General features: G+C 48.2%; 1 protein-coding gene across 1 annotated transcript in view; it reads left to right on the forward strand.

Annotated features, from left to right (window-relative positions):
• CLCN6 (chloride voltage-gated channel 6) overlaps positions 1-23591 on the forward strand; it is a 33924-nt gene that overhangs the window by 7528 nt on the left and 2805 nt on the right. The window contains exons 4-22 of the mRNA XM_083750181.1: positions 546-611; positions 1506-1572; positions 2086-2192; positions 3793-3919; positions 4050-4117; positions 5401-5459; positions 6306-6438; positions 7875-7988; positions 9317-9483; positions 10733-10859; positions 11310-11439; positions 13511-13664; positions 13790-13949; positions 14897-15003; positions 15110-15296; positions 15803-15960; positions 17639-17795; positions 18707-18814; positions 20779-20904. Of these exons, the coding sequence (XP_083606307.1) occupies positions 546-611; positions 1506-1572; positions 2086-2192; positions 3793-3919; positions 4050-4117; positions 5401-5459; positions 6306-6438; positions 7875-7988; positions 9317-9483; positions 10733-10859; positions 11310-11439; positions 13511-13664; positions 13790-13949; positions 14897-15003; positions 15110-15296; positions 15803-15960; positions 17639-17795; positions 18707-18814; positions 20779-20904 (2322 nt within the window). The remainder of the gene's footprint in view (positions 1-545; positions 612-1505; positions 1573-2085; positions 2193-3792; positions 3920-4049; positions 4118-5400; positions 5460-6305; positions 6439-7874; positions 7989-9316; positions 9484-10732; positions 10860-11309; positions 11440-13510; positions 13665-13789; positions 13950-14896; positions 15004-15109; positions 15297-15802; positions 15961-17638; positions 17796-18706; positions 18815-20778; positions 20905-23591) is intronic.

Below are 23591 nucleotides of genomic sequence, written 5' to 3' on the forward strand. Positions count from 1 at the left end.
GATTATAATGTAACTTACCGTATTTTTCGCCCCATAGGGCGCACCGGCCCATAGGGCGCACCTAGTTTTTTTTTTGGAGAAATAAAGAAAAAAAAATTATTTCCCCCCCCAAGCCTGCAGGCAGCTCTCCGCAAGCCGTGGGAGAGCTGCGCGACTTCGTGCCGGGCTCCCACGGCTTGCGGATAGCTTCCTGAAGCCTGGAAAGCGAGAGGGGTTGGTGCGCACTGACCCCTCTTGCTCTCCAGGCTCCAGCGAAAGCCTGCATTCGCCCCATAGGACACACACACATTTCTGCTTCATTTTTGGAGGGGAAAAAGTGCGTCCTATAGGGCGAAAAATATGGTAAATAGAAAACTATCTTTAGAAAGATTTTTCCTCCGAAAGCATTTTATTTTAAAAATCCAATTTAATGGATTTTTATCCACCCTGCTTTTACCCCAATCCTTTGGAAGAGGTGTGTGTGTGTGTGTGTGTGTATAGCTCAGCCCAGAGAAGTAGTGACGACACATGATTCCCAACTCTGTCTTTTTTCCCCTCTCTCGCAGAAAGGCTGGCGATATGAAGCGGTGAAGTGGATGGTGGTTTTTGCCATTGGAGTCTGCACTGGGATGGTGAGGGTCCTCACTAGCTTGCTTCCTCCAGTGAAGGGCAGATGCAGTGCTAGTCCTACTCAGAGTAGACCCATTACATCCCGTGCTTGTCCTCCACAGAGTAGACCCTGTCTGCACTATACATTTAAAGCACTAGGATGCCACTTTAAACAGCCGCAGCTTTGCCTAAAGGATCCTGGGAACTGAAATTTGTTAAGGGGGCTAAGGGACCCCTTTCCCCCTTGCAGAACTACAATTCCCAGAGTTCCATGGGGAGAGGGACTGATTCTTCTCCATCACACACATTTTCAAAGGGCATTATTGCTTTGCATTTGTTTTATTAATAATGATGTCGTGGCATGGGGAAGAAGAGTTATATGTTAAATCACTCTGGAAATTGTAGCTCCGTGAAGGGGAATAGGGGGTCTCTGAATAATTCTCAGCACCCTTAACAAACTACACCTCCCAGGATGCTTTGGGGGAAGTAGAATTGTCTGGTTTTTGTGTGGTTTGAACATATCCTAGTATACATGTATTGATTTGCCCATTTTTTTGCCTCTGGACCCGCTCACCACTCATCTTTGTATATTTTAAAAAATATATTATTGCATTTATATCTTTCATTTCCTCCAAGGATCTCAATGTGATGTACACAGTTCCACCCCTCTTTCCTTGTTTTATTCTCAGAACAACCCTTTGAGGTAGGTTAGGCAGAGAGACAGTGGCAGGCCTAAGATGACTTAGCAAGCTTCTTGGCTGAGGGTTGAACCTTGGTCGCCAAGGTCCTAGGCTGCCACTCTTACCGCTAGGCCACACTTCCATGCGGCCCCCAGTAGGATGAAGAACCTTCCCTTTTCTGCTGCAATGTAATGGCGCTGGTCTTCTTTTCCATGACCTCCCCTTCTCCTCTCGCAGGTTGGTCTCTTTGTGGACTTCTTTGTACGACTCTTCTCCAGACTCAAGTTCCACATCGTGCAGAATTGTATCCACCTTGGTTTTGTCATTTCAGTGGCCTCTCTAACTGAGGCAGTGGCTGGGTTGAACAGGAGAACCCGAGGAAGTATTTTTGAGAGTTGGTCTGAGAAGCCTTGCTAGCTAGATTCGAACCGCTGACCTTCTGATTGGCAAGTCCTAGGCTCTGTGGTTTAACCTACAGCGCCACCCGCGTCCCGTGTAGAAACTAGCCTACCATAAAAAGGTAAAATGCACATTGGTTGCTCAGCTGACTTCTGCCTCTGGCCTCGCCCAGCACGTGGCCCCGAGGAGCTTGCCCAGAAGGGAGTGCGGCCCTCAGACTGATTTACAAGTTCCTTGCCCCTGTAATGTGGGCAGGCTGGCCGTACCCATTTCTGTGGCTCTGTCCCTGAAGCAGCATGGGTTGAAGCAGTTGTTCTTTGCCGATAAATGGGAACTCTTGTTGCATAGGTCAGCTGGGATAAAGCAGAGAGGTCTTCCCAGGCTGGCCGCGTCCATTTCCTTGACTCTCACCCTGCAGCGGTGGAGGAGTGCAGCGAGAAAGGCTGCCTTGCGGTGTCCCTGCTGGAGCTCCTTGGCTTTAACCTGACCTTCATCTTCCTGGCCAGCCTCCTCGTCTTGATCCAGGTAATACGGAGCAGCCAGCCGGGCTTGAAAGTTCTCCAGTGTGCAGAATTTTTATAGGCGTGAACTTACTTCCCACATGAACCTGAGTTAAGTCGTTTGTGGGAAAGGGGAAAGAACTTTCTGTTCTCTACTTTGCAAAAATAAGGTTTCTTGCCTGGTTGCCTGCCATCGGTTCTTGCTCACCCTAGGCAACCAGGCAGATAGTTACAGAGCAGGCATGGGGAACCTTTGGCCCTCTAGATATTGCTGAATGGCAACTCCCATCATCCCTGGCCATTGGGTACATTTGCTGAGGCTGATGGGAGTTGTAGTTAAGCAACATCTGGAGGGTCAAAGGTTACCTACACCTGAATTACAAGCATGGACTAAAACTAAGGGATTTGAGCAACCTTTTTAACCAACCCATTTCTCTGGAAAGTTGTTGAGGCATCTCTTGGGCCAAGCCTAGTCTTCAGAATTACTATTACTATTATTTTATTTGTATTCCGCCTATCTGGTTAGTTTGCTCCAGCCATGCTGGGTGGCTTCCAACACATATAAAAGCATAATAAAACATCAAACATTAAAAACTTCCCTAAACAGGACTGCCTTCAGGTGTCTTCTAAAAGTTGTGTAGTTCTTTATCTCCTTGGCATCTGATGGGAGGGTGTTCCACAGTGAGGGCGCCACTACCGAGAAGGTCCTCTGCCTGGTTCCCTGTAACCTCACTTCTCACAGGGAGGGAACCGCCATAAGGCCCTCGGAGCTGGACCTCAGTGTCTGGGCTGAATGATGGGGGTGCAGATGCTCCTTCAGGTATGCTGGGCCGAGGCCGTTTAGGAGTTTTAAAGGTCAGCACCAACACTTTGAATTGTACTCCTAAACGATTCAAGAACACCACTTGTGCCATTGTAAGTAGATTTGTGGGTCAGAAATATGAACCTCCTTTGATTCATATTTTGCCTGGGTCTTGAGCATTACGCCGCCTTATTCATTTGGAAGATTAATACGCTATTTGTTCAAAGAGCTTGCCAACAAAATGGTAAAATGAAACCGGGCTAAAATCCACAAACCAATTAAAATCAAACAAGGCCTAAAACCACCATCATTAAAAAGACAAACAAACCAAAATCAATAACACTTGAAAAAAAACCACATGTAGATACATAGGGATATAGGTAGCCGTCTTATACTGAGGTTCCTGTGGTCCAATCCAGTTCAGCCGTGGCTCCCTGACTGGCAGCGATTCTCCAGGGTTTCAGACTGGGCTCTCTGTCCCAGCCCTACCTTAAAAAGCCTGGAATTAAATCTGGGCCCTTCTGTGTGCAAATCAGGTGATGTGCGGCTGAGCTTCGGTCCTTCCCCTAAAGAAAAACTAAGACCCTAGTCCTCATGATTCTGAACAGAGGGCTGATTTAAATAGAAACCTAGGAAGCTCATCATACTGAGTCAGACCACTGGTCTACCTAGCTCTTTGTTCTCTACACTGCCTGGCACTCTAGGGATTTCAGCAAGGGTTGCCCCCAGCCTTACCTGGAGGTTGCTCCCAGGGATTGAGCCTGGGACCTTCTACATGCAAAGCAAGTGCTCTGTTCCTGAGCTGTGGTCCTTCTCCTTTCAGCCTGTGGCTGCCGGTTCTGGGATTCCAGAGATCAAATGCTACTTGAACGGAGTGAAGGTCCCTGGGATTGTTCGCCTCCGGACTCTGGTGTGCAAAGCTCTCGGGGTGCTCTTCAGCGTCGCTGGAGGTAAGAGGGGACCTGTCCCCTGTGGGATTCTGCTCCCATCTGCATGACACTTTTTAATCTGTCTCTTATCCTTCCAGCTCCCAGATCTTGGCTTTTATAGAGAACTCACCTACCTGTCTCTTTTTTCCAGGTCTCTTTGTAGGGAAGGAAGGTCCCATGATCCACAGCGGTGCTGTGGTAGGAGCCGGACTGCCTCAGGTGAGTGCCAGCAGAGGTGGTGTCTTGCCAAAAGCCAGGTGGCTCTTTTAATGAGATTTAGAAGCAATACAAACACAAGTGAGTGAGAAGAACCTTACGGTCTTCAAACAAAAACATCTAGGAGGTCCCGGGCCACAGAGAGGTTAGGCTGGCCTCAACCAGAGCCCAGGACCTTTTTGGTTGTGGCTCCAATCTGGTGGAATGCTCTGTCACAAGAGACCAGGGCCCTGCAGGACTTGACATCTTTCCGCAGGGCCTGCAAGACAGAGCTGTTCCACCAGGCCTTTGGCCAAGGCACAGCCTGACCCCCTCCTTTGGCAATCCTCACAGAGTCCAATGGTTGCCATTAATCTGATTTGAACTATTTTATAATGAAATGATTTTAGAATGTTGTATCATTTTACTGTTGTTAGCCGCTCGTAAGCCCGGCTTTGGCTGGGGAGGTTGGGATATAAATAAAATTTTATTATTATTATTAAGATTAAAGATATTATTCTGAATAGCAAGCATTATATACATTACCAACCAATCACTTTGATCTGCCACTGGTAAAACCTCAAGAAGTGGTGAAGTGACTCCCAGGTAACCCTCCGGCTATGAGTTCGTACGCGAGCTTCACAAAGAACTATGCCCCCAAACCATCTGCTTTATAGATACTAACTTGTTAGCCTGCGTGCCTTGCCCGACTAGCTAATGCAGATTATTAATTAGCTAGCCCCCTCTTCCAATACTGCATGTTCCTCCAAGCATGTCTAACATCAGAGAAGGTCAGAAGTTACCCTGCATTATCACTTCTTCCTTCCACCAGATTATACATTAAAGGCTGCTATCAACCATCAAAGAACTTGTAACAAGATAGAGAGGGGAAGGTAACAGAGGCAGGAAGGAAACAGGGGCAGGAAGAGATGACCATGTCAGATCACTAAACTCATCGAAATTACAAATATCTTCCGGATAGATTGTCCATGCAGGTGGTCAGTCCATGCCCATTTCTGAGCTTGCAACAGGGAATTCCCTGCAGGATTTCAAGTCTCTCGTGAGAGCTTAGAGACTTAACCCTTTTCAAGATTCCAAGAAGTGGAACTCTGTTCTTAGAATTCTGTCTCATGAATTTGTGCTTGCCTCTAAGGACCTGAGCTCTCTTCCTAGTTCATTTACTGTGCTTTGTGTGTGTGTCCTCAAAGGGGACCACGGTTTATATGCAGAGCACGGTCAACAGTAATTGTGTGTGTTTGTATCCGTAGTGTTCAGCTTCTGAATTATTTCTCTCTTTCTCTGCCCAGTTCCAGAGCATCTCTTTGAGGAAGATCCAGTTCAACTTTCCCTATTTCCGCAGTGATAGGTACATTACCAAATCAGGGTGGGCATGTGGTAGTGGTGGTGATGATTTCAAATGTGCTATCTTAAGAGATGCATCTCCATACCTGTGGTTTATGCCACACTTGGGCATAAGTGGGTGGACTGATGGCGAATCACTGGCTAGTTTCTGGAGAAAACCTGATTCACATTTAAAGGAGAGAGCAATTCTTACATGCTCATGTGAACTGGCGCTCACAGTCAAAGAAGTTGGGTCTAACGCACATTCGTTAGCTGACAAATGGGGGTTAAATCCTGCACAGCTTGGCTGTGCATGCCTGTTCCCCATCTGCAAACAGGCACCTGCAGCCCAAAGCACACCACGGGGCTGCTTAATAGCCCTTTTGCAAACAGCCTTGCTCTGCTCTTTGAACTTCCAGATTTCCAGAGCCCCTACGCTGCACTTTGAAGTCCCAACGATTGGGGCTTCAGAGCACACTGTTCCCTGATTTCACTATGATGTGAGGTGATGGATCCCGTCCCCCTGTGCCAAAAAGGTTCCCTGTCCCTGACCCAGCCTCTTTTGTTAAGAAACATCTCCTAAGAAAAGCTCACTAAGCGTGTGAAAGCTTTAAATGGAACGCGAGACTCTTGACGACTTTATACAAGTGCTTACCTTTCTATTACCTTTTTGACTACAATTCCATGACAGAGCATTCTCCACTAACACATAAGCAGTTGTGGGATAATGCATTTCACTAATGACAATGTTTATATCCTACTTCTGGCATCCGTTCTCGCAGCATCTGAAGCTCAATTGGAAACCGATCAAAACATTCTTTAAAAAGAAAACACTATCCCGATTTCTCCCTCAATTTTTCTCTCTTTCTAGGGACAAGAGGGATTTTGTGTCTGCTGGAGCTGCTGCTGGTGTGGCCGCAGCCTTTGGGGCCCCAATTGGTGGCACACTCTTCAGCCTCGAAGAGGGCTCGTCCTTCTGGAACCAGGGCCTGACGTGGAAAGTGGTGAGGCCCTAAAGGGATGATTTATCACAAGTTACTGGTTGAAAAATGAGTTTGTACTGAAAATGAGTCTCTGGGAGGAAGACTATACCAAATCTTGTAGGTAGGACTGGCTCTGAAGATGGTTCGGAAACTTCAGCTGGTGCAGAATTCAGTGGCCAGGTTGCTCACCGGAGCAAGACGGTTTGAGCACATTACACCAATCCTGGTCTGAGTGTACTAGCTACAAATTAGTTTCCAGGCCCAATTCAGAGTGCTGGTTTTGCTCTATAAAGCCTTAAACGGCTCAGGACCACAATACCTCAAGGACCGTCTCTTTCCATATGAACCTACCTGGTCCCTGAGACCATCCTCTCAGGCCCTCCTTTGTGCGCCTCTTCCTTGAGAGGTCCGGAGGGTGGCAACACGAGAACGGGGCCTTCTCTACAGTGGTTCCCCATCTGTGGAATGCTCTCCCCAGGGAAGTTCGCCTGGCGCCTTCATTACACACCTTTAGGCACCAGGCAAAAACATCCCTTTTTAACCTGGCCTTCGGTTGACTTGATTGACACCCTATGCCCTTTAAAAATGTGGTGACTGTCAGGTGCAGGTGGTGGTTGCTCGTGAGTAACCAGGCAGGACTCCGACCTGTCTTTTACAGGTTTTATTGTTCAAACTATTTACAGTGCAGAACCACAAAGTTCATGTTTGTCTTAAGTCACTTGCAGAATCCGGGAGTGGCCCCTTCCGGCTTCTCCCCCAGCACAAGAACTTTGGTATCCCAAGCCTCCGCCTCCCCTCTTGGCGTTTCACCCCTCTGTGCATGCTGGGTGACAGACGGGGCGTGCGTCTCTCCTGCCCAGCCTGGCTAGGTGAGGCACTGGGGCTCTCAGTAGCATCCTTGAGCCTTTTCCTTGCTTGGCTGTCCCCTTCCCTTTCTTCTCCACTGGAGGTGTGGCTTTTCCCACTGCTGGAGGAGGAACTTCTCAGGAGTTTCGGAGGCTCTCTGTATTCCTGCGGCCCCCCTGCCTCTCTCCCCTGTTCCGATGGCAGTCCCCTGACAGGTGACTTTTTTGGAGTGGCGTTGTTGTTAGATTGTTGCTTTTATTCTGATTATACATGCTGTGATCTTTTCTGTGATCCGCCCTGAGACCCTCCGGGTATAGGCACCACCCCTTTCAAATTCTACCTTCTCTCCAGTGTGGTGTAGTGGTTAAGAGCGGTGGACTCGTAATCTGGTGAACCGGGTTCGCTTCCCTGCTCCTCCACATGCAGCTGCTGGGTGACCTTGGGCCAGTCACACTTCTCTGAAGTCTCTCAGCTTCACTCACCTCACAGAGTGTTTGTTGTGGGGGAGGAAGGGAGAGGAGAATGTTAGCCGCTTTGAGACTCCTTCGGGTAGCGATAAAGTGGGATATCAAATCCAAACTCTTCTTCTCCTCTTCTTCTTCCTTCCCCAGCTCTTTTGTTCTATGTCTGCCACCTTCACTCTGAACTTCTTCCGCTCCGGGATCCAGTTTGGAAGTTGGGGTTCCTTCCAGCTCCCGGGATTGCTGAATTTTGGGGAGTTCAAGGTAGGTATCGCTTGACATGAAACGATGCGCGGCACGGAGAAATTGGAGCAAGGAAAGTTTTTCTTCCTTGTAACATTAGATCTCATGGGTATCCTGTAGGAATGATCGCTGGGTGCGGAGCACACTCCCCGCCCGCGGGCAGCCTCAGCTGCCTGCACGCATGATCTTGGGATGCGGGGCACACTCCCCCTCACAGATAAAGCCACAGCTGTCTGAACATCTTGCGATCTCAGTAGTCAGCCGTATCCTATCTGTGACCTTTGTCTCCTTCATCATACACCGTGCAAGGGGAAAAGACGTGGTGGAAACAGGTGCCAAAATAACTTTGTACCACCCCACGATCTCAGGACTGGAAGATGTGTAAAGGTCACAGCCCAAAATGTATCTGCCTGGGTTTGCATATTGTGTCAGTAAAAGGAGCCTCCACAGAGCTGGCCAGCAGCTTGCTTGCAGCTCACCTGTGCGCAGCTCACCTGCATTATCAACTCCTGCCACTTCAGTATCCAATGGAAGATCTGTGACAGATAAACAAAAGCCCTTCACACAGCACATAGTTAAACTATGGAACTCAATCCCGCGGGAGGCAGTGATGGTCATCAACTTGGGCAGCTTTGAAAGAGGATTAGAGAAATTCATGGAGGAGAAGGCTATCGATAGCTACTAGCCATAATTTCTGTGTTCTGCCACCATGATGGGAGGCAGTCATGGTCCTGCAGACCAGTTGTTGGAAACCACAGGAGGGGAGAGTACGCTTGCTCTCGGGCCCTGTTTGTGGACATCTGATTGGCCAGTGTGAGAGCAGGATGCTGCACTAGATGGGCCATTGGCTGGCTCCAGAAGGTCCTTAACAACAACAACAACAACAACAACAACAACAATTTTATTATTTACAACCCACCCGGGCTGAACGAGGTGGATGAAGACACTCCTTCAGGTATACAGGACCGAGGCCGTTTAGGGCTTTAAAGTTAGGTTCTTATTAGAAACAGTGCAGTTACTAAAAGTGGCCATGAAAATTTAGCAGCATGTCAGTACATAAATAAAGCACAGGCTGTCACTAGCCTCTGCAGGAAAGAAATGAGCATAACTTACTAGCAACCCAGAGCGAGGCTTTAACATAACATGACATGGTTAACAAGCAAGCGCTTTTGAAAGTGACATGGAGTGGAAAACCCATCCCTTTAGCCCCAAAAAGAGGTTGTGACCTCTTTTTTCACCATGTTCCTGCTTCTTGATTCCCCCCCCCTCCTTGAAGCATAAAATGAAATGCCTCATTTTCTCTCTGTTGACTCACCTGTTTGCCTTCCTTTCGACTCCACTCCCTCTAGTGCCCGGAATCTGACAAAAAATGCCACCTGTGGACGGCCGTGGACTTGGGCTTCTTCATCCTGATGGGGATCTTGGGCGGCCTCTTGGGGGCTACCTTCAACTGCATCAACAAGAGGCTGGCGAAGTACCGCATGCGGAACGTCCACCCCAAGCCCAAGCTGGTCAGGTACCTGTCCCCTTTACCCTGCCTGTCATTGTCGTCTTTTTGTTCTGCTGCTGCTGCTGCTGCTGCGTGTGTGTGTTTGCCAGACTGTTAGGGAAGAAAGGGGTCAGGGTTGGGAGCCTTGACACATATTGGATGCTCTCCATCCAGGAAAACGAGCGCATTATTGCAGGCCAAGGGCACTTACCAGCAAGACAAAAGTTTTTGGAAAAGATGTGATGCAGGGTCAGTGGTCGGGGGGGGCGGGGGGCGTAGCCTATTGGCAAGACCTATTTGGTGTTTTGCTACTTTCTGTCTAGTTGCAGGACCTTAGCCAGACCTAGCAGAGTACACGCAGAATCCATGGAAGCAATTGGTAAAACTTATTGGTAAAACCTATTGACCTATTTTTTACTATTGGTAAAGCCTATTTGGCATTTTGCAACGTTCTGACTAGTTGCAGGGCCTTAGCCAGACCTAGCAGAGTACACGCAGAATCCATGGAAGCAATTGGTAAAACTTATTGGTAAAACCTATTGACCTATTTTTTACTATTGGTAAAGCCTATTTGGCATTTTGCAACGTTCTGACTAGTTGCAGGACCTTAGCCAGACCTAGCAGAGTACACGCAGAATCCATGGAAGCAATTGGCGACTTGGCTGCAGACAGGATAGACGAAGCAGGAACCAGGAACTTGTAGTCAGTTGTTTATTATATACAGTGGACTATTTACAGGAACAGAACACGGATCTTTTGCTAACTCTCTCTGACACGACTCACAACTCCCACACTGACACACAGAACTACTGAATATGAACTCCGAACGAACACATTCCAGTTAGTAGGCCATTAATTATCACTCCTTTGAGAGAGCTTGACCAATCAGGGAGCGGACTCCATGTCTCTGTTATCATCAGACAGACTTACTCCTTCAGACTGCCTTCTGGCTGTCTGCCAAACCTTAATTGACTGTGTGAGTAGCTGCACGTACACAGTTTCCCAACATAGCCTGGGGACGGTCTCCCAAGGGCCAGATAGGAAGGCCTAGGGAGCCACATCTGGTGTCCTCCAGATGTTTGGGACTACATCTTCCATTTCCCCAGCCCTGGACTATCTTGGGACAGCCTGTAGCGGGGATCTCTCCATTTCTGTGGCTTCCCTATGGAGAGACCGGTGGTGGACGGCAGCAGTGTGGAAGGAAGGGCGGCAGCAGTGAGCGGTTCTGAGCCACCGAATTCCCTTGCACGCTTCTCTTGCCTCTTCTCGCTTGCAGAGTCTTGGAGAGCCTGCTGGTGTGTCTAACGACCACCCTTGTGGTGTTTGTCGCTTCCATGGTTCTAGGGGAATGCCGGCCGCTGTCTTCCACCAACCACGGGGGCAACAGCTCTCTCGGCCTGCAGGTAAGAGCGAGAGCCGCAGGTCCTTTCCTTGAAGAGAGGGGTAAAAATGATGGCAATGAACACATTCCTCTGCCCTTAGTTTTAACTGCACATCCCACGGTCCCTCTACTACCGATGCTCAGTGTGTGAGTGCCGTTCCTTATTTATTTTTATTTTTATTTCCCCCCCATTTTTTTTATTGATTTTCTAATTTTTTTTCAAACAAACAAACAAACAAACATAAATCTCAACCATATTAAAACCAAACTTAGTAACATTGTTAAGTGACTTCCTCATATCCCCCTGGTTGAATTTCAGTGTATATCATTTTAACGGTTTTCCAAAACCAATATTCTTATAAAATTTACTTAATCACTTAACATCTTTCTTTCTTTCCAATTCTGCATTAAACATATTAATTCATCCTTTTTTATTTTATTTTTTACCTGTTGCTGTCTTGTTACGGGTTAGGATTCTTCATCTGATGAAGTGAATTCCAGCATTAAGACATTCTTCTGCCCAAACGACACTTACAACGACATGGCAACCCTTTTCTTTAACCCTCAGGAGTCTGCCATCCTGCAGCTTTTCCACCAGGAGGGTGAGTGGTCGCTGTGAGGAACCCAGAGGGCATGCTGGCAGAGCAGCGAAAAAGGCTGCTGCTGGCTTCTTGAAAATCACACCCTGGATATTTTTGGGTGCTCAGGCTGTGAGTGTCATCGTAGCCAAAAGGGGGTGGGAGGAACCAATGCACAGCATCATCCATACCCAAGAGGAAGGATTCACAGGTGCGGGTTTTGTGGGGAGAACCCCAAGGATTGTAAAAGCATAAAATATTCAGGGAAATACCGTATTTTTTGCTCTATAAGACTCACTTTTCCCCTCCTAAAAAGTAAGGGGAAATGTGTGTGCGTCTTATGGAGCGAATGCAGGCTGCGCAGCTATCCCAGAAGCCAGAACAGTGAGAGGGATCGCTGCTTTCGCTGCACAGCGATCCCTCTCGCTGTTCTGGCTTCTGGGATTCAGAATATTTTTTTTTCTTGTTTACCTCCTCCAAAAACTAGGTGCGTCTTGTGGTCTGGTGCATCTTATAGAGCGAAAAATATGGTGATTCTCAGGCAGAATACCCCAAAATAGCACAAGGAGGACCAACAGGATGCTGGCTAGCTGAGAAGTAGTGGGGGTGTCATGGCTGACTCTACACTGCAACATCTCCCATTAGTTTTGTTTTTCAGCTCTTGTTTTATCTATTAAGCTTCCTATTGGACAGCTGTTGCTGTTACTTGCTATTTACTAGACTAGTACCTTATCTTAACAACTTACTGGGTGTTACACATAAAGCAGAGCTGCTATTACTCACCCTTACAGTTGTACCTCTGGTTACGAACTTAATTTGTTCCGGAGGTCCGTTCTTAACCTGAAACTGTTCTTAACTGCACTGCCAGCATGCTATTTCTGTTCTCATTCTGAGGTAAAGTTCTTAACCCGAGGTACTACTTCCGGGTTAGCGGAGTCTGTAACCTGAGGTGTTTGTAACCCGAGGTTCCACTGTACTACTAATTTACTGGCATACAGACTTACTGTGTCAAGAAGAGCTACCATTGCTACTGTGGATTTACTAGACTATTGGAGTTGCTAGTAACTTGCCGGTACATATAATGTCCAGTGAGTCTGTAAGCTACTAAAGCAGAACTACCATGGACCTCCCTAGAACAGCTCTTCTGAAAGTTAGGATATTGTCGCCACGGCAGTACCACCTGTGTCCACTTCAGGGTGCTCTCAGTCCACATACATTTTCACATAAACACAAAGACCTTACTATGGCCTTGGGTAATAGCTGATCAAGGCTGAAGATAATGCAGGTAGTGTGAATGACACGCTTTCTGCAATTTATTACAAGGGAACGGAAGGTAACTGTTCTGGTGCACACTTGAATATAGGAGAGAGGGATCAAGAAGAACTTAAGAAGCTTTTCTTCTTCTCATGAGCAAAAACTGCTTTTTAGAAGCTCACAATTGAGACGGGGTCATTGAGAAGGCTGATGTGGAGATAGGTAGGCACAGTTACCATTAAAACATTGCAATCTTCAGGGCAAGATTGGGGCGTGTGTCTTTTGCCCAGAGCAGAGAATGTTTCCGGGGCAATTTCTCACGGAGCCTTACATAGACCCACCCCCACCGGACTCCAGGGATTTAGAAAACTAAACCAAATGCATGTCCTTATAGAGAAGGGTCTGGGGAACACCTGAGGGTCCCCCGGATGTTTCTGGGCTCTAGTGGGAAGGGTACGATAGGAGCTGGGCTCCTGATACCATATGACGCACTGAATGTTCTCCAGCCCTCCTATAGAGCGATAAACACACAGTATCGAAATAACCTGAGTGCCTTAGGATGGCTTCTGTGGGTGGGAGTCTTCTTGGGGCGGCAAAGCTCTTGCTGAAAGGGGCATGGCCTTTTACTTCAGTGGGCGGGGCTCCTGCCGGCTGCCACTTAAACTGCCTCTTTCCCCAGCCACTCAGAATAACCGGAGTGCTGTAAGACGGCGTCTGTGGGCTGGGTGCTTCTTTTGGGGCAGGGGGAAGAGCTCTTCCTGAATGGGGCGTGGCCTCCCGTGTCAGTGGGTGGGGCTCCTGTGGGCTGCCACCCAAGCCTCTTTCCCTGTTGTCTTTGCAGGTACCTTCAGTCCAGTCACCCTCTCCCTGTTCTTCCTCCTCTATTTCCTCCTTTCCTGCTGGACTTACGGGATTTCTGTGCCCAGCGGCCTCTTTGTCCCGTCGCTGCTTTGCGGGGCTGCCTTCGGACGCCTGGTGGCCAACCTCCTCAAAAGGTGCCTCCTCTGCTTTGCGCATGGCGCTATGGGGCAGGACCCCCCTCCCTCTCTCCCCAGACCCTCCCTGCTTGTCTCCACTGCATCCTGACACCCTCCGACTTGTCTTCTCTCCACTCCCCTAGTTACATCGGCCTGGACCACATCTACTCGGGGACATTTGCCCTGATCGGGGCAGCTGCCTTCCTGGGAGGCGTGGTGCGCATGACAATCAGTCTCACCGTCATCCTGATCGAGTCCACGAACGAGATCACTTACGGGCTCCCCATCATGATCACACTTATGGTGAGCCTGTTAGCAGCGGCACCGAATCTTCCAACGGCTAGTGCAGTTGCAAAGCTAAGCAGGGTTTGGTACGGTTTCAAATTGGGTGGGGGACTGTGTGTTGGGATACCTGCATTGGAGGCGGTTGGATTCGATGACCCTTGGGATCCCTTCCAGTTCTATGATCCACCACCACCACCCCGTGGAGCTACATCGGCAGTTGTGCCAGGCCACTTTGTAGGTGCGGTTTGCATCAGACCACAAATTGACAAAATGAGGATTGCTGGGCAGAAAGCCTCCTCAGCTAACCTGAGGACTTCCCAAAGCAGAACTCCCTAATTCAGAAATGAACTGGCAACCAATGTAGGTGCTTTAAAATGGCTTCTATGAGATCTAGAAGGGACATGGGTAGCGCTGTGCTCTAAACCACTGAGCGTCTTGGGCTTGCTGATCAGAAGGTTGGCGGTTCGAATCCCTGCGACGGGGTGAGCTCCTGTTGCTCTGTCCCAGCTCCTGCCAACCTAGCAGTTCAAAAGCATGCCAGTGCAAGTAGATAAGTAGGTTCCGTTGCAGCAAGAAGGTAAACGGCGTTTCCCAGAGCTCTGGTTTCCGTCACTGTGTTCTGTTGCACCAGAAGCGGTTTAGTCATGCTGGCCACATGACCTGGAAAACTGTCTGTGGACAAATGCCAGCTCCCTTGGCCTGAAAGTGAGATGAGCGCCACAACCCCATAGTTGCCTTTGACTGGACATAACTGTTCAGGGCTCCTTTACCTTTACCCTATATGAGATCTAAAGGGAGCCCCAGCCAGTAGTCTGGCCATTGTGGAAACCAATGGAGGTTTCCAAGTTGTCTCCAAGGCGTTCCCCATGTAGTATGCATTGCAGTGATCTAATCTGGAGGTTTTTCTCCTGTGTTTAGGAGCTTGTGGTACTATCTCCTCCTCCTCCTCCTCCTCCTCTTTCTAGGTAGCCAAATGGACTGGAGACCTCTTCAACAAGGGTATCTACGACATCTACATCAACCTGCGAGGGGTGCCGCTTCTCGAGTGGGAAACCAAGGCAGAAATGGACAAGTCAGTCCCTGATTTCAACAATCTTAAGTTGTCCTGTGTTAAAATTGCTTGTTCTCTGCATGTGTGTGTGCAACTCTCAAGCCTGCTTCTTCCTGATGTTCCCCAGGCTGAGAGCCAGCGACATCATGGAGCCCAACCTGATGTACGTTTACCCCCACACCCGGATCCAGTCCCTCGTGAGCATCTTGCGCACGACGGTTCACCACGCCTTCCCGGTGGTGACCGAAAACCGGGCGTACGAGAGGGAGTTCATGAAGTGGGACCAGCTGATCAGCAACAACATCAAGTTCAAGGTGGGTTCCGGCACCGGAGTCCCTTGTGGGGAATAAATGGAGTGCTTTCCTTGAGTATGGCAGCTCCTAGATCTTTGGAACTCCCTACCCATTGGTATGAGGCAGCTTGGACTAGGTCCGTTCCCTACAACTCGCATGATTCTATCTCGTGGCTCAGTCATACCTCGGGTTGAATATGCTTCATGTTGAGCGCATTCGAGTTGCGCTCCGCGGCAACCCGGAAGTAATGGAGTGCGTTACTTCCGGGTTTTGCCGCTCGCGCATGCACAGACGCTCAAAATGACGTCATGCGCAGAAGCAGCAAAAAGCGCAGACGTGTCATTGCTAGTTACGTTTGCTTCTGGATGCGAACGGGGCTCCGGAACGGATCCTGTTCGCATCCCGAGGTACCACTGTATTAATTCCTTGGCCACCCAGTGCCTGGGCGAAGAGGAATGTTTTTCAGATTCCTCTTGGAAGTCAGTAACAATGGATGTGATGCAACAGTGGCGGTTTATTTTTGCCAGAAATCCAGCATCCTCACCCGGGCCGGCGAGCAGCGTAAACGTAGTCAGTCCATGAAATCCTACCCATCCAGCGAGCTTCGCAACGTCTGCGACGACCACATCGCGACGGAGGAGCCTCCGGAGACAGAGGACATGTTGCAGCAGATGCTGGAGCGCAGGTGAGCAAACACAGAGCGGGACGGAGGGTGGGCATCTCTTTCAGGCTAACTGCAACATTCCTTTAAAAAATTATTTGGTTTTCCAAATTAAAGTTTTACAGTCAGAGATACACAACATAAAAATCAGATTCCAAGGAATCTCCTGGACTTCCCTCCTCCCCTTTGTGGGTTCTGTTATTAATCATTTCCTCCTGGTGGCGCTGTGGGTTAAACCACAGAGCCTAGGACTTGTCGATCAGAAGGTCGGTGGTTCGAATCCCAGTGACGGGGTGAGCTCCCGTTGCTCGGTCCCTGCTCCTGCCAACCTAGCAGTTCAAAAGCACGTCAAAGTGCAAGTAGATAAATAGGTACTGCTCTGGCGGTAAGGTAAATGGCGTTTGTGTGCTTTGCTCTGGTTCGCCAGAAGCGGCCTATTCCTGCTGGCCACATGACCCAGAAGCTGTACGCCGGCCCCCTCGGCCAGTAAAGCGAGATGAGCGCCGCAACCCCAGAGTCGGCCACGACTGGACTTAATGGTCAGGGATCCCTTTACCTTTTACCTGCATCTTTTATGACAATCCAAGTCCTTTATCTCTCCATTGTGTCCAAAATTCACCCTTAAACTACAAGGGATATTCCAATCCTACTAACGACTTTAACTGTTCACAATGGTTTTTAAGGTAAGTTATAAATTCTCCCCATTTCTTATTAGAATTTTGGTTTTCCTGATTTCTGACTCTTCCCGTCATTTTAGCCATTTAGGCATAATCCATCCACTTGATCTGCCATTCTTCTCTGGTATGGACTTCATCTTCTTTCCAATAACATCCGTGCAGCCGTGGTCACATACATAAATAGTCTTTTCTGCTCCTTTGGGATTTCGGCACCTAGAATTCCTAAAAGGAAAGCTTCAGGGCTTTTAAAGAAAAAGTTATTTTAAACATTTTTTTCAACTTGTTATACAGTGGTACCTTGGGTTAAGTACTTAATTCGTTCCGGAGGTCCGTTCTTAACCTGAAACTGTTCTTAACCTGAAGCACCACTTTAGCTAATGGGGCCTCCTGCTGCCACTGCACCGCCAGAGCACAATTTCTGTTCTCATCCTGAAGCAAAGTTCTTAACCTGAAGCACTATTTTTGGGTTAGCAGAGTCTGTAACCTGAAGCGTCTGTAACCTGAAGCATATGTAATCCGAGGTACCACTGTATAAAAGTCTGGAACGGATTAATCCATTTTGCATTACTTTCTATGGGAAAGTGCGCCTTGGTTTTGGAACACTTTGGTGTTGGAATGGACTTCTGGAACAGATTAAGTTTGAGAACCAAGGTACTACTATAGTCTAAAGCAGTGTTTCCCAACCTTGGGCCTCCAGATGTTTTTGGCCTACAAATCCCATCATCCCTAGCTAGCAAGACCAGTGGTCAGGGATGATGGGAATTGTAGTTCAAAAACAGCTGGAGGCCCAAGGTTGGGAAACACTGGTCTAAAGTATCTAGCAGGTGCCAGGCCAGTGAGTTTTTCATCTCAACGCCAGATACTTAGGGAGCTAGTGAGAGCGTGCAAATGTTTCAGGGGCTGACTGGTTGGCTGGCCTGACCCGGCCCCTTTTTCCTGCAGGCACCCTTGCAATCCATCTCCAGAATGGCTTGCTCAATAATTACCTGTATGTTACCTGATCGACTCCTCCCCCCCCATCCCAGGTACACCCCATATCCTAACCTTTACCCGGACCAATCGCCCAGCGAAGAGTGGACCATGGAGGAGCGATTCCGGCCCCTGACTTTCCACGGCCTCATCCTGCGCTCACAGCTGGTCACCTTGCTGGTGCGAGGAGTCTGTTATGCGGAGAATCAGTCGGTGAGTTGGTTCCGCTCATTGGATTACTTGGGCCTGCGAACAGCTTGGGGCGACGTTATTGTGTAGTGTGGAAGAGACCTTGCATTGACAGCGTCCCTGACAGAGGTGTTCCCTTTTCACCTGCACCTGAAGGGAAAAGATCCCCATGTTTCTGGCCCCCCCCCCCCTCCCCAGTGGATATTTGTCCTTTTTTATTTAAACGATTAACATTTTTTATTGAGTTTTCCCAAGAAAATTCCTCTTCTGTCCTGTCTTGATATGTTTGAAACATCCATAGAGAACAAACTAGAACCCAAATTTTATCTTAAAAGAGCTGTTTTTTCTTTCAGCTCATTGGGAGTAGCTCATGAATGACGTGTGTGTTTCTGCACTGCATAATCTGATTTTAACTTTTTTATGTACAGTGGTACCTCTGGATGCAAACGGGATCTGTTCCGGAGCCCCGTTCGCATCATGAAGCGAACGCAACCCGCGTCTGTGGGGGTCGCAATTCGCCACTTCTGTGCATGCGCATGACATCATTTTGAGCGTCTGCGCATGTGCTAACGGCAAAACCCGGAAGTAACGCGCTCCGTTACTTCCGTGGAGCGCAACCGGAATATATTCATCCTGACGCATATTTAACCCGAGGTATGACTGTAGTTTTATTGTACTGTTATTGGTACACTGTTCTGATTTAGTTATTTATTTAATCAACAGCGATACGTACATATTTTTACAAGTAAATGGGGACGACTCTTCTCATTCAAAAAAATTCCCTCCCAGGACCCTAGAGGACAGTAGTCCTGCCCCAGCTTCCCCCCAGCTTCCCTTGCAATAGAAATTCACAGTCCAGGATTTTCTGCTCTCCTCCACTTTTGATACGCCATAGGATTTGATCTGTTTCCGCCTGACTGAGATTTGCCTTCCAGAGCACCAGCCAGCCTCGCCTTTCGTACGGCGAGATGGCGGAAGATTACCCTCGCTATCCCGACATCCACGATCTGGACCTCACGCTTCTGAACCCCAGGATGATTGTGGTAAGGGCAAGAGGGTGTGCTTGCACAAATTTGTGGAGCGTCAAGCTATCAGTAGCTACCAGCCAGATGGCTGTGCTCTTCTTCCATGGTCAAAGGCAGCAATGCGTCTGAATACTTGATGCTGGAAACCAGAGGAGGGGAGAGGGCTCTTGCGAGATTTCCATTGGACCACATTGAAAACAGAATAATAATAATAATAATAATAATAATAATAATAATAATAATAATAATTTTTATTTATATCCCGCCCTCCCCAGCCGAAGCCGGGGTCAGAGCAGCTAACAACAGTAAAATAATAAAGCATTATAAAATCATTATAAAATTAATTCCAATCAGATTAATGGCAACCATTGGGCTAGAGTTCTGTGAGGATTGCCAAAGGAGGGAGTCAGGCTATGCCCTGGCCAAAGGCCTGGTGGAACAGCTCTGTCTTGCAGGCCCTGCGGAAAGATGTCAAGTCCCGCAGGGCCCTGGTCTCTTGTGACACAGCGTTCCACCAGATTGGAGCCACAACCAAAAAGGTCCTGGCTCTGGCTGAGGCCAGCCTAACCTCTCTGTGGCCCGGGACCTCTTAGATGTTTTTGTTTGAAGACTGTAAGGTTCTTCTCACTCACTTGTGTTTGTATTGCTTCTAAATCTCATTAAAAGAGCCACCTGGAACAGCTCTGTCTTGCAGGCCCTGCGGAAAGATGTCAAGTCCCACAGGGCCCTGGTCTCTTGTGGTCTCCACCAGATCGGAGCCACAGCCGAAAAAGCCTTGGCTCTTGTTTGCCAGCCTAACCTCTCTGTGGCCTGGGACCTTCAAGATGTTTTTGTTTGAAGACCGTATTGCGTTAGATGGTACCAAACACCAAGCAAATTGGCAAAAATGTGTAAATCGAAATCAAATAAATGTTCCCCTTTTTGTTTATCTCTCTGGGGAAGCGGCTTCCGTAAGCGGATTGGTAGATTCCAGCAGTGGAAGGAAATGGGACAAAGAACTAGCTGGCTGGTAAACACATAAGAACATAACAGGAGCCCTGAAGGACCAGGCCAGTGGACCATCTAGTTCATCATCCTGGGGGAGACTCACAATCAGGACTCGAACCCAAGAGCCCTTTCCCCCTGAAAATGATATATCGATGGTATCTAACACGGAGTAAACTGGCAAGAATGTATAAATCTAAATCAAAGACGTGTTGGAAATATAAAGAGAAAGAAGGTTCTTTTTATCATATGTGGTGGTCTTGTGGTAAGATTAAAGCTTACTGGGAAATGATATATAACGAAATGAAAAGAGTGTTTAAAATAACTTTTGTAAAACAAACAAACCCAGAAGCTTTTCTTTTGGGAATTCTAGGGACAGAACTACCTAAAATTTATAGAAACTTATTCATGTATGCTACTACAGCGGCAAGAATGTTACTTGACCCAAAATGGAAAGGGAAAGAAGCAGACGTCCCAGCAAAGGAAGAATGCATACAAAAACTTATGGAATATGCAGAAATGGCAAAACTTACTGGAAAAATAAGAATTCAAGATAATAGTTTTTTAAATAAAAGAGTGGAAATGGTTTATTGAATACAGTAGTTGCAGATATATTATAAACAGATAAGAACATTGGGAGGATTATTGTAATAACCTGCAGTTTCATAAGAGTATATATTTAGAGAAGGCGAATAAATGAGCAAATTAAGTTAATTAGGATATGCAGAAGATATTAAAAACAAATTTAAGGAACCGCAGAAAGAAGGGGAAGGAGGTAAAGTTTGGAAATGTCAGAATGATTGTAAAATCAGTGAAACGTATAAACTTGAAAAGTACAAAATTTTTAAAAATACATAAACAGGCAAAAATAATAATAGATGGGCTATTGGTCTGATCCAGCTGGTTCTCCTTAGCTTCTTACAAAAGTGTCTCTTGCTGCATTATTGCTGGGTTGCATTTGACGACCTTCCCCCATGTCTGCTTAACTCCTCTGGCAGGACATCACGCCTTACATGAATCCCTCCCCTTTCACGGTTTCGCCGAATACTCACGTCTCGCAAGTCTTCAACCTCTTCCGGACGATGGGGCTCAGGCATTTGCCCGTGGTGAATGCTGTTGGGGAGGTGAGTTTAACCTGTACATACTGCCTTTGGGAAGAATTTTGCAACTGGGTCTGGGTGTAACTTTTCTCCCACGACTTCCTCTCCCACCTAGTTAAGTTTGTGCCAAGAGTTTAAAATCCAGAGGCTGTCTTGCTGGAGAATCCAGAGCAGGCATCCCCAAACTCAGCCCTCCAGCTGTTTCGGGACAACAACTCCCATCATCCCTAGCTAACAGGACCCAGTGGTCAGGGATGATGGGAATTGTAGTCCCAAAGCAGCTGGAGGACCAAGTTTGGGGATACCTGATCCAGAGCTTTAAGGCAGATGTGTCTGCCTAATAACCACCACTAGATGTTGCTGTGCTCTAGAACAAACAATCCCAACATATATTGCAGAGCATAGGAGGCCAGTTTGTAGTAAGCTGAGCTATGAGTGTTTCCCAAACTTGGGTCTCTGGCAGCTTTTTCACTACAGTTCCCATCATCCCTGACCCTTCGTCCTGCCAGGTAGGGATGATGGGAGTTGTAGTCCAAGAACAGCTGGAGACCCAAGTTTGGGAAACCCTGGCCTAGATGATCCTGGCATAAACTGCTAGCAGATGTATGGAGGCAAAAGACTGGGCAGCTCTCCCAAGGAGTGGGTCCCCCGCGTGGGCAGTACTGCCCCATGGGGGTTGGTGGGATTACCTGGGGGTTGCCAGAGGTATAAATGACTATCAGACTCTGAAAAGCTGGTATTTTTAGATGAAGCTTATCAATGCGGTTGAATTAATAAACAAAATGTATTTTATTGGATTTTGAGTAAATGTGCGATTACTGTATTTTTCGCACCATAGGGCGCACCCAGTTTTTAGGGAGGGAAATCAAGGAAAAAAATCTCCCCCCCCCCCAGCCCCAAAGAGCAGCGTACAGGCTGCGCACAACCTCTCCCTGCCGGAGGGGTTGCGCGCGGCTATAGCACAAGCCAAGGCAGCGAGCAGGATGGATCCCGCTCGCTGTTTTGGCTTCCTCTTTAGCCCCGCGCAACCTCTCCTTGCCGGGAGACGCTGCGCAGGGCTAAAGAAGTTATAGCCCCGTGCAGCCTCTCCTTGCCAGAGGGGTTGCGCGCAGCTATGGGAGAAGCCAAGGCAGCGAGCAGGTTGGATCCCGCTTGCTGTTTTGGCTCCCCCTTTAGCCCCGTGCAGCCTCTCCTTGCTGGGAGCCACTGCGCAGGGCTTTCCTGGCTTTCCTGGGAGGTGGGGGGATTCTCTCACCTCTCCCAAAAGCCCACAGAAGCCGCGCAACCCCTTTAAAGAGATTGCAGCTTCTCCTGGCTTTTCTGGGAAGTGGGGGAATTCCCCCACCTCCCACAAAACCGGCAGAAGCTGCGCGCACTTTAAAAGGGCTGCACGGCTTCTCCTGGCTTTCCTGGGAGGTGGGGGGATTCCCTCACCTCTCCCAAAAGCCCGCAGAAGCCACGCAACCCCTTTAAAGAGATTGCGCCTTCTCCTGGCTTTTCTGGGAGGTGGGAGAAGGGACTGATGAGGCCAGTCAGTCCCTTCTCCCTCCTGTGGAAAAGCCCGCAGGAGCGCATGGAGCTTGGGGGCTTTTCCCGCCTGCCTCCCCCCTGCATTCGCTCCATAGGACGCACACACATTTCCCCTTGCTTTTTAGGAGGGAAAAAGTGTGTCCTATGGTACGAAAAATACGGTAACTGTTTTATCGGTTTGCTATCTTCCTTAGTAGGGATGTGGGTGGCGCTGTGGGTTAAACCACAGGGCTTGCCGATCAGAAGGTCGGCGGTTCGAATCCCCAATTAGGGGTGAGCTCCCGTTGCTCAGTCCCTGCTCCTGTCAACCTAGCAGTTTGAAAGCACACCAGTGCAAGTAGATAAATAGGTACTGCTCTGGCAGGAAGGTAAACGGCATTTCCGTGCGCTGCTCTGGTTCGCCAGAAGCGGCTTAGTCATGCTGGCCACATGACCTGGAAGCTGTACGCCGGCTCCCTCGGTCAATAAAGCGAGATGAGCGCCGCAACCCCAGTTGGCCACGACTGGACTTAATGGTCAGGGGTCCCCTTACCTTTACCTTTCTCTTCCTTAGTGGGTCATGCAAACCACGGTTCTGAATAATGCATTTTTATACCACAATGCACTAGGTTATCCTGCAATGAGCTAGCAGGTGTTTGGAGGCATAAGACTGCCTGTCTTCTGGGTCTTTTGGGCTGCAGTTCCCACAAGCCTCAGACAACATAGTTCAGATTCATGGAGGAAGGGCCAGATGCATTTACAGTTGTACCTTGGAAGTCAAACAGCTTAGTTCCCAAACGATTTGGCTCTCGAATGTCGCGAACCCGGAAGTGACTGTTCTGGTTTGCGAACTGCTTTTGGAAGCCGAATGTCCGATGGGGCTTCTGATCAGAAGCTGCACTTTGGTTTTCAAACGTTTTGGAAGTCGAACGGACTTCCGGAATGGATTCCTTTCGTTTTCCAGGGTACGACTGTCTCTATCTTTCTAGGCAAAATGCGCTTGCACTGGCAAATTAGAACTTCCGTGTTCAAAACTTCCATGTTCCGTGTTCAAAACTGGAGAGTTCAGACCAGGCTGGAGGGCAGCTCTACAGAGAGCACATTGCAGTCATCAGGTTATGGGCTGCTGGACTGTTTATTTAATAAAATATATGCATTGTAAAAAAAACAAAAACAAAAACTCAAAGCAGTTTACAAAGAGA

Source organism: Podarcis gaigeae (assembly GCF_964106915.1).
Source record: "Podarcis gaigeae genome assembly, chromosome: 8".
In the NCBI taxonomy this organism is placed as follows: Eukaryota; Metazoa; Chordata; class Lepidosauria; order Squamata; family Lacertidae; genus Podarcis; species Podarcis gaigeae.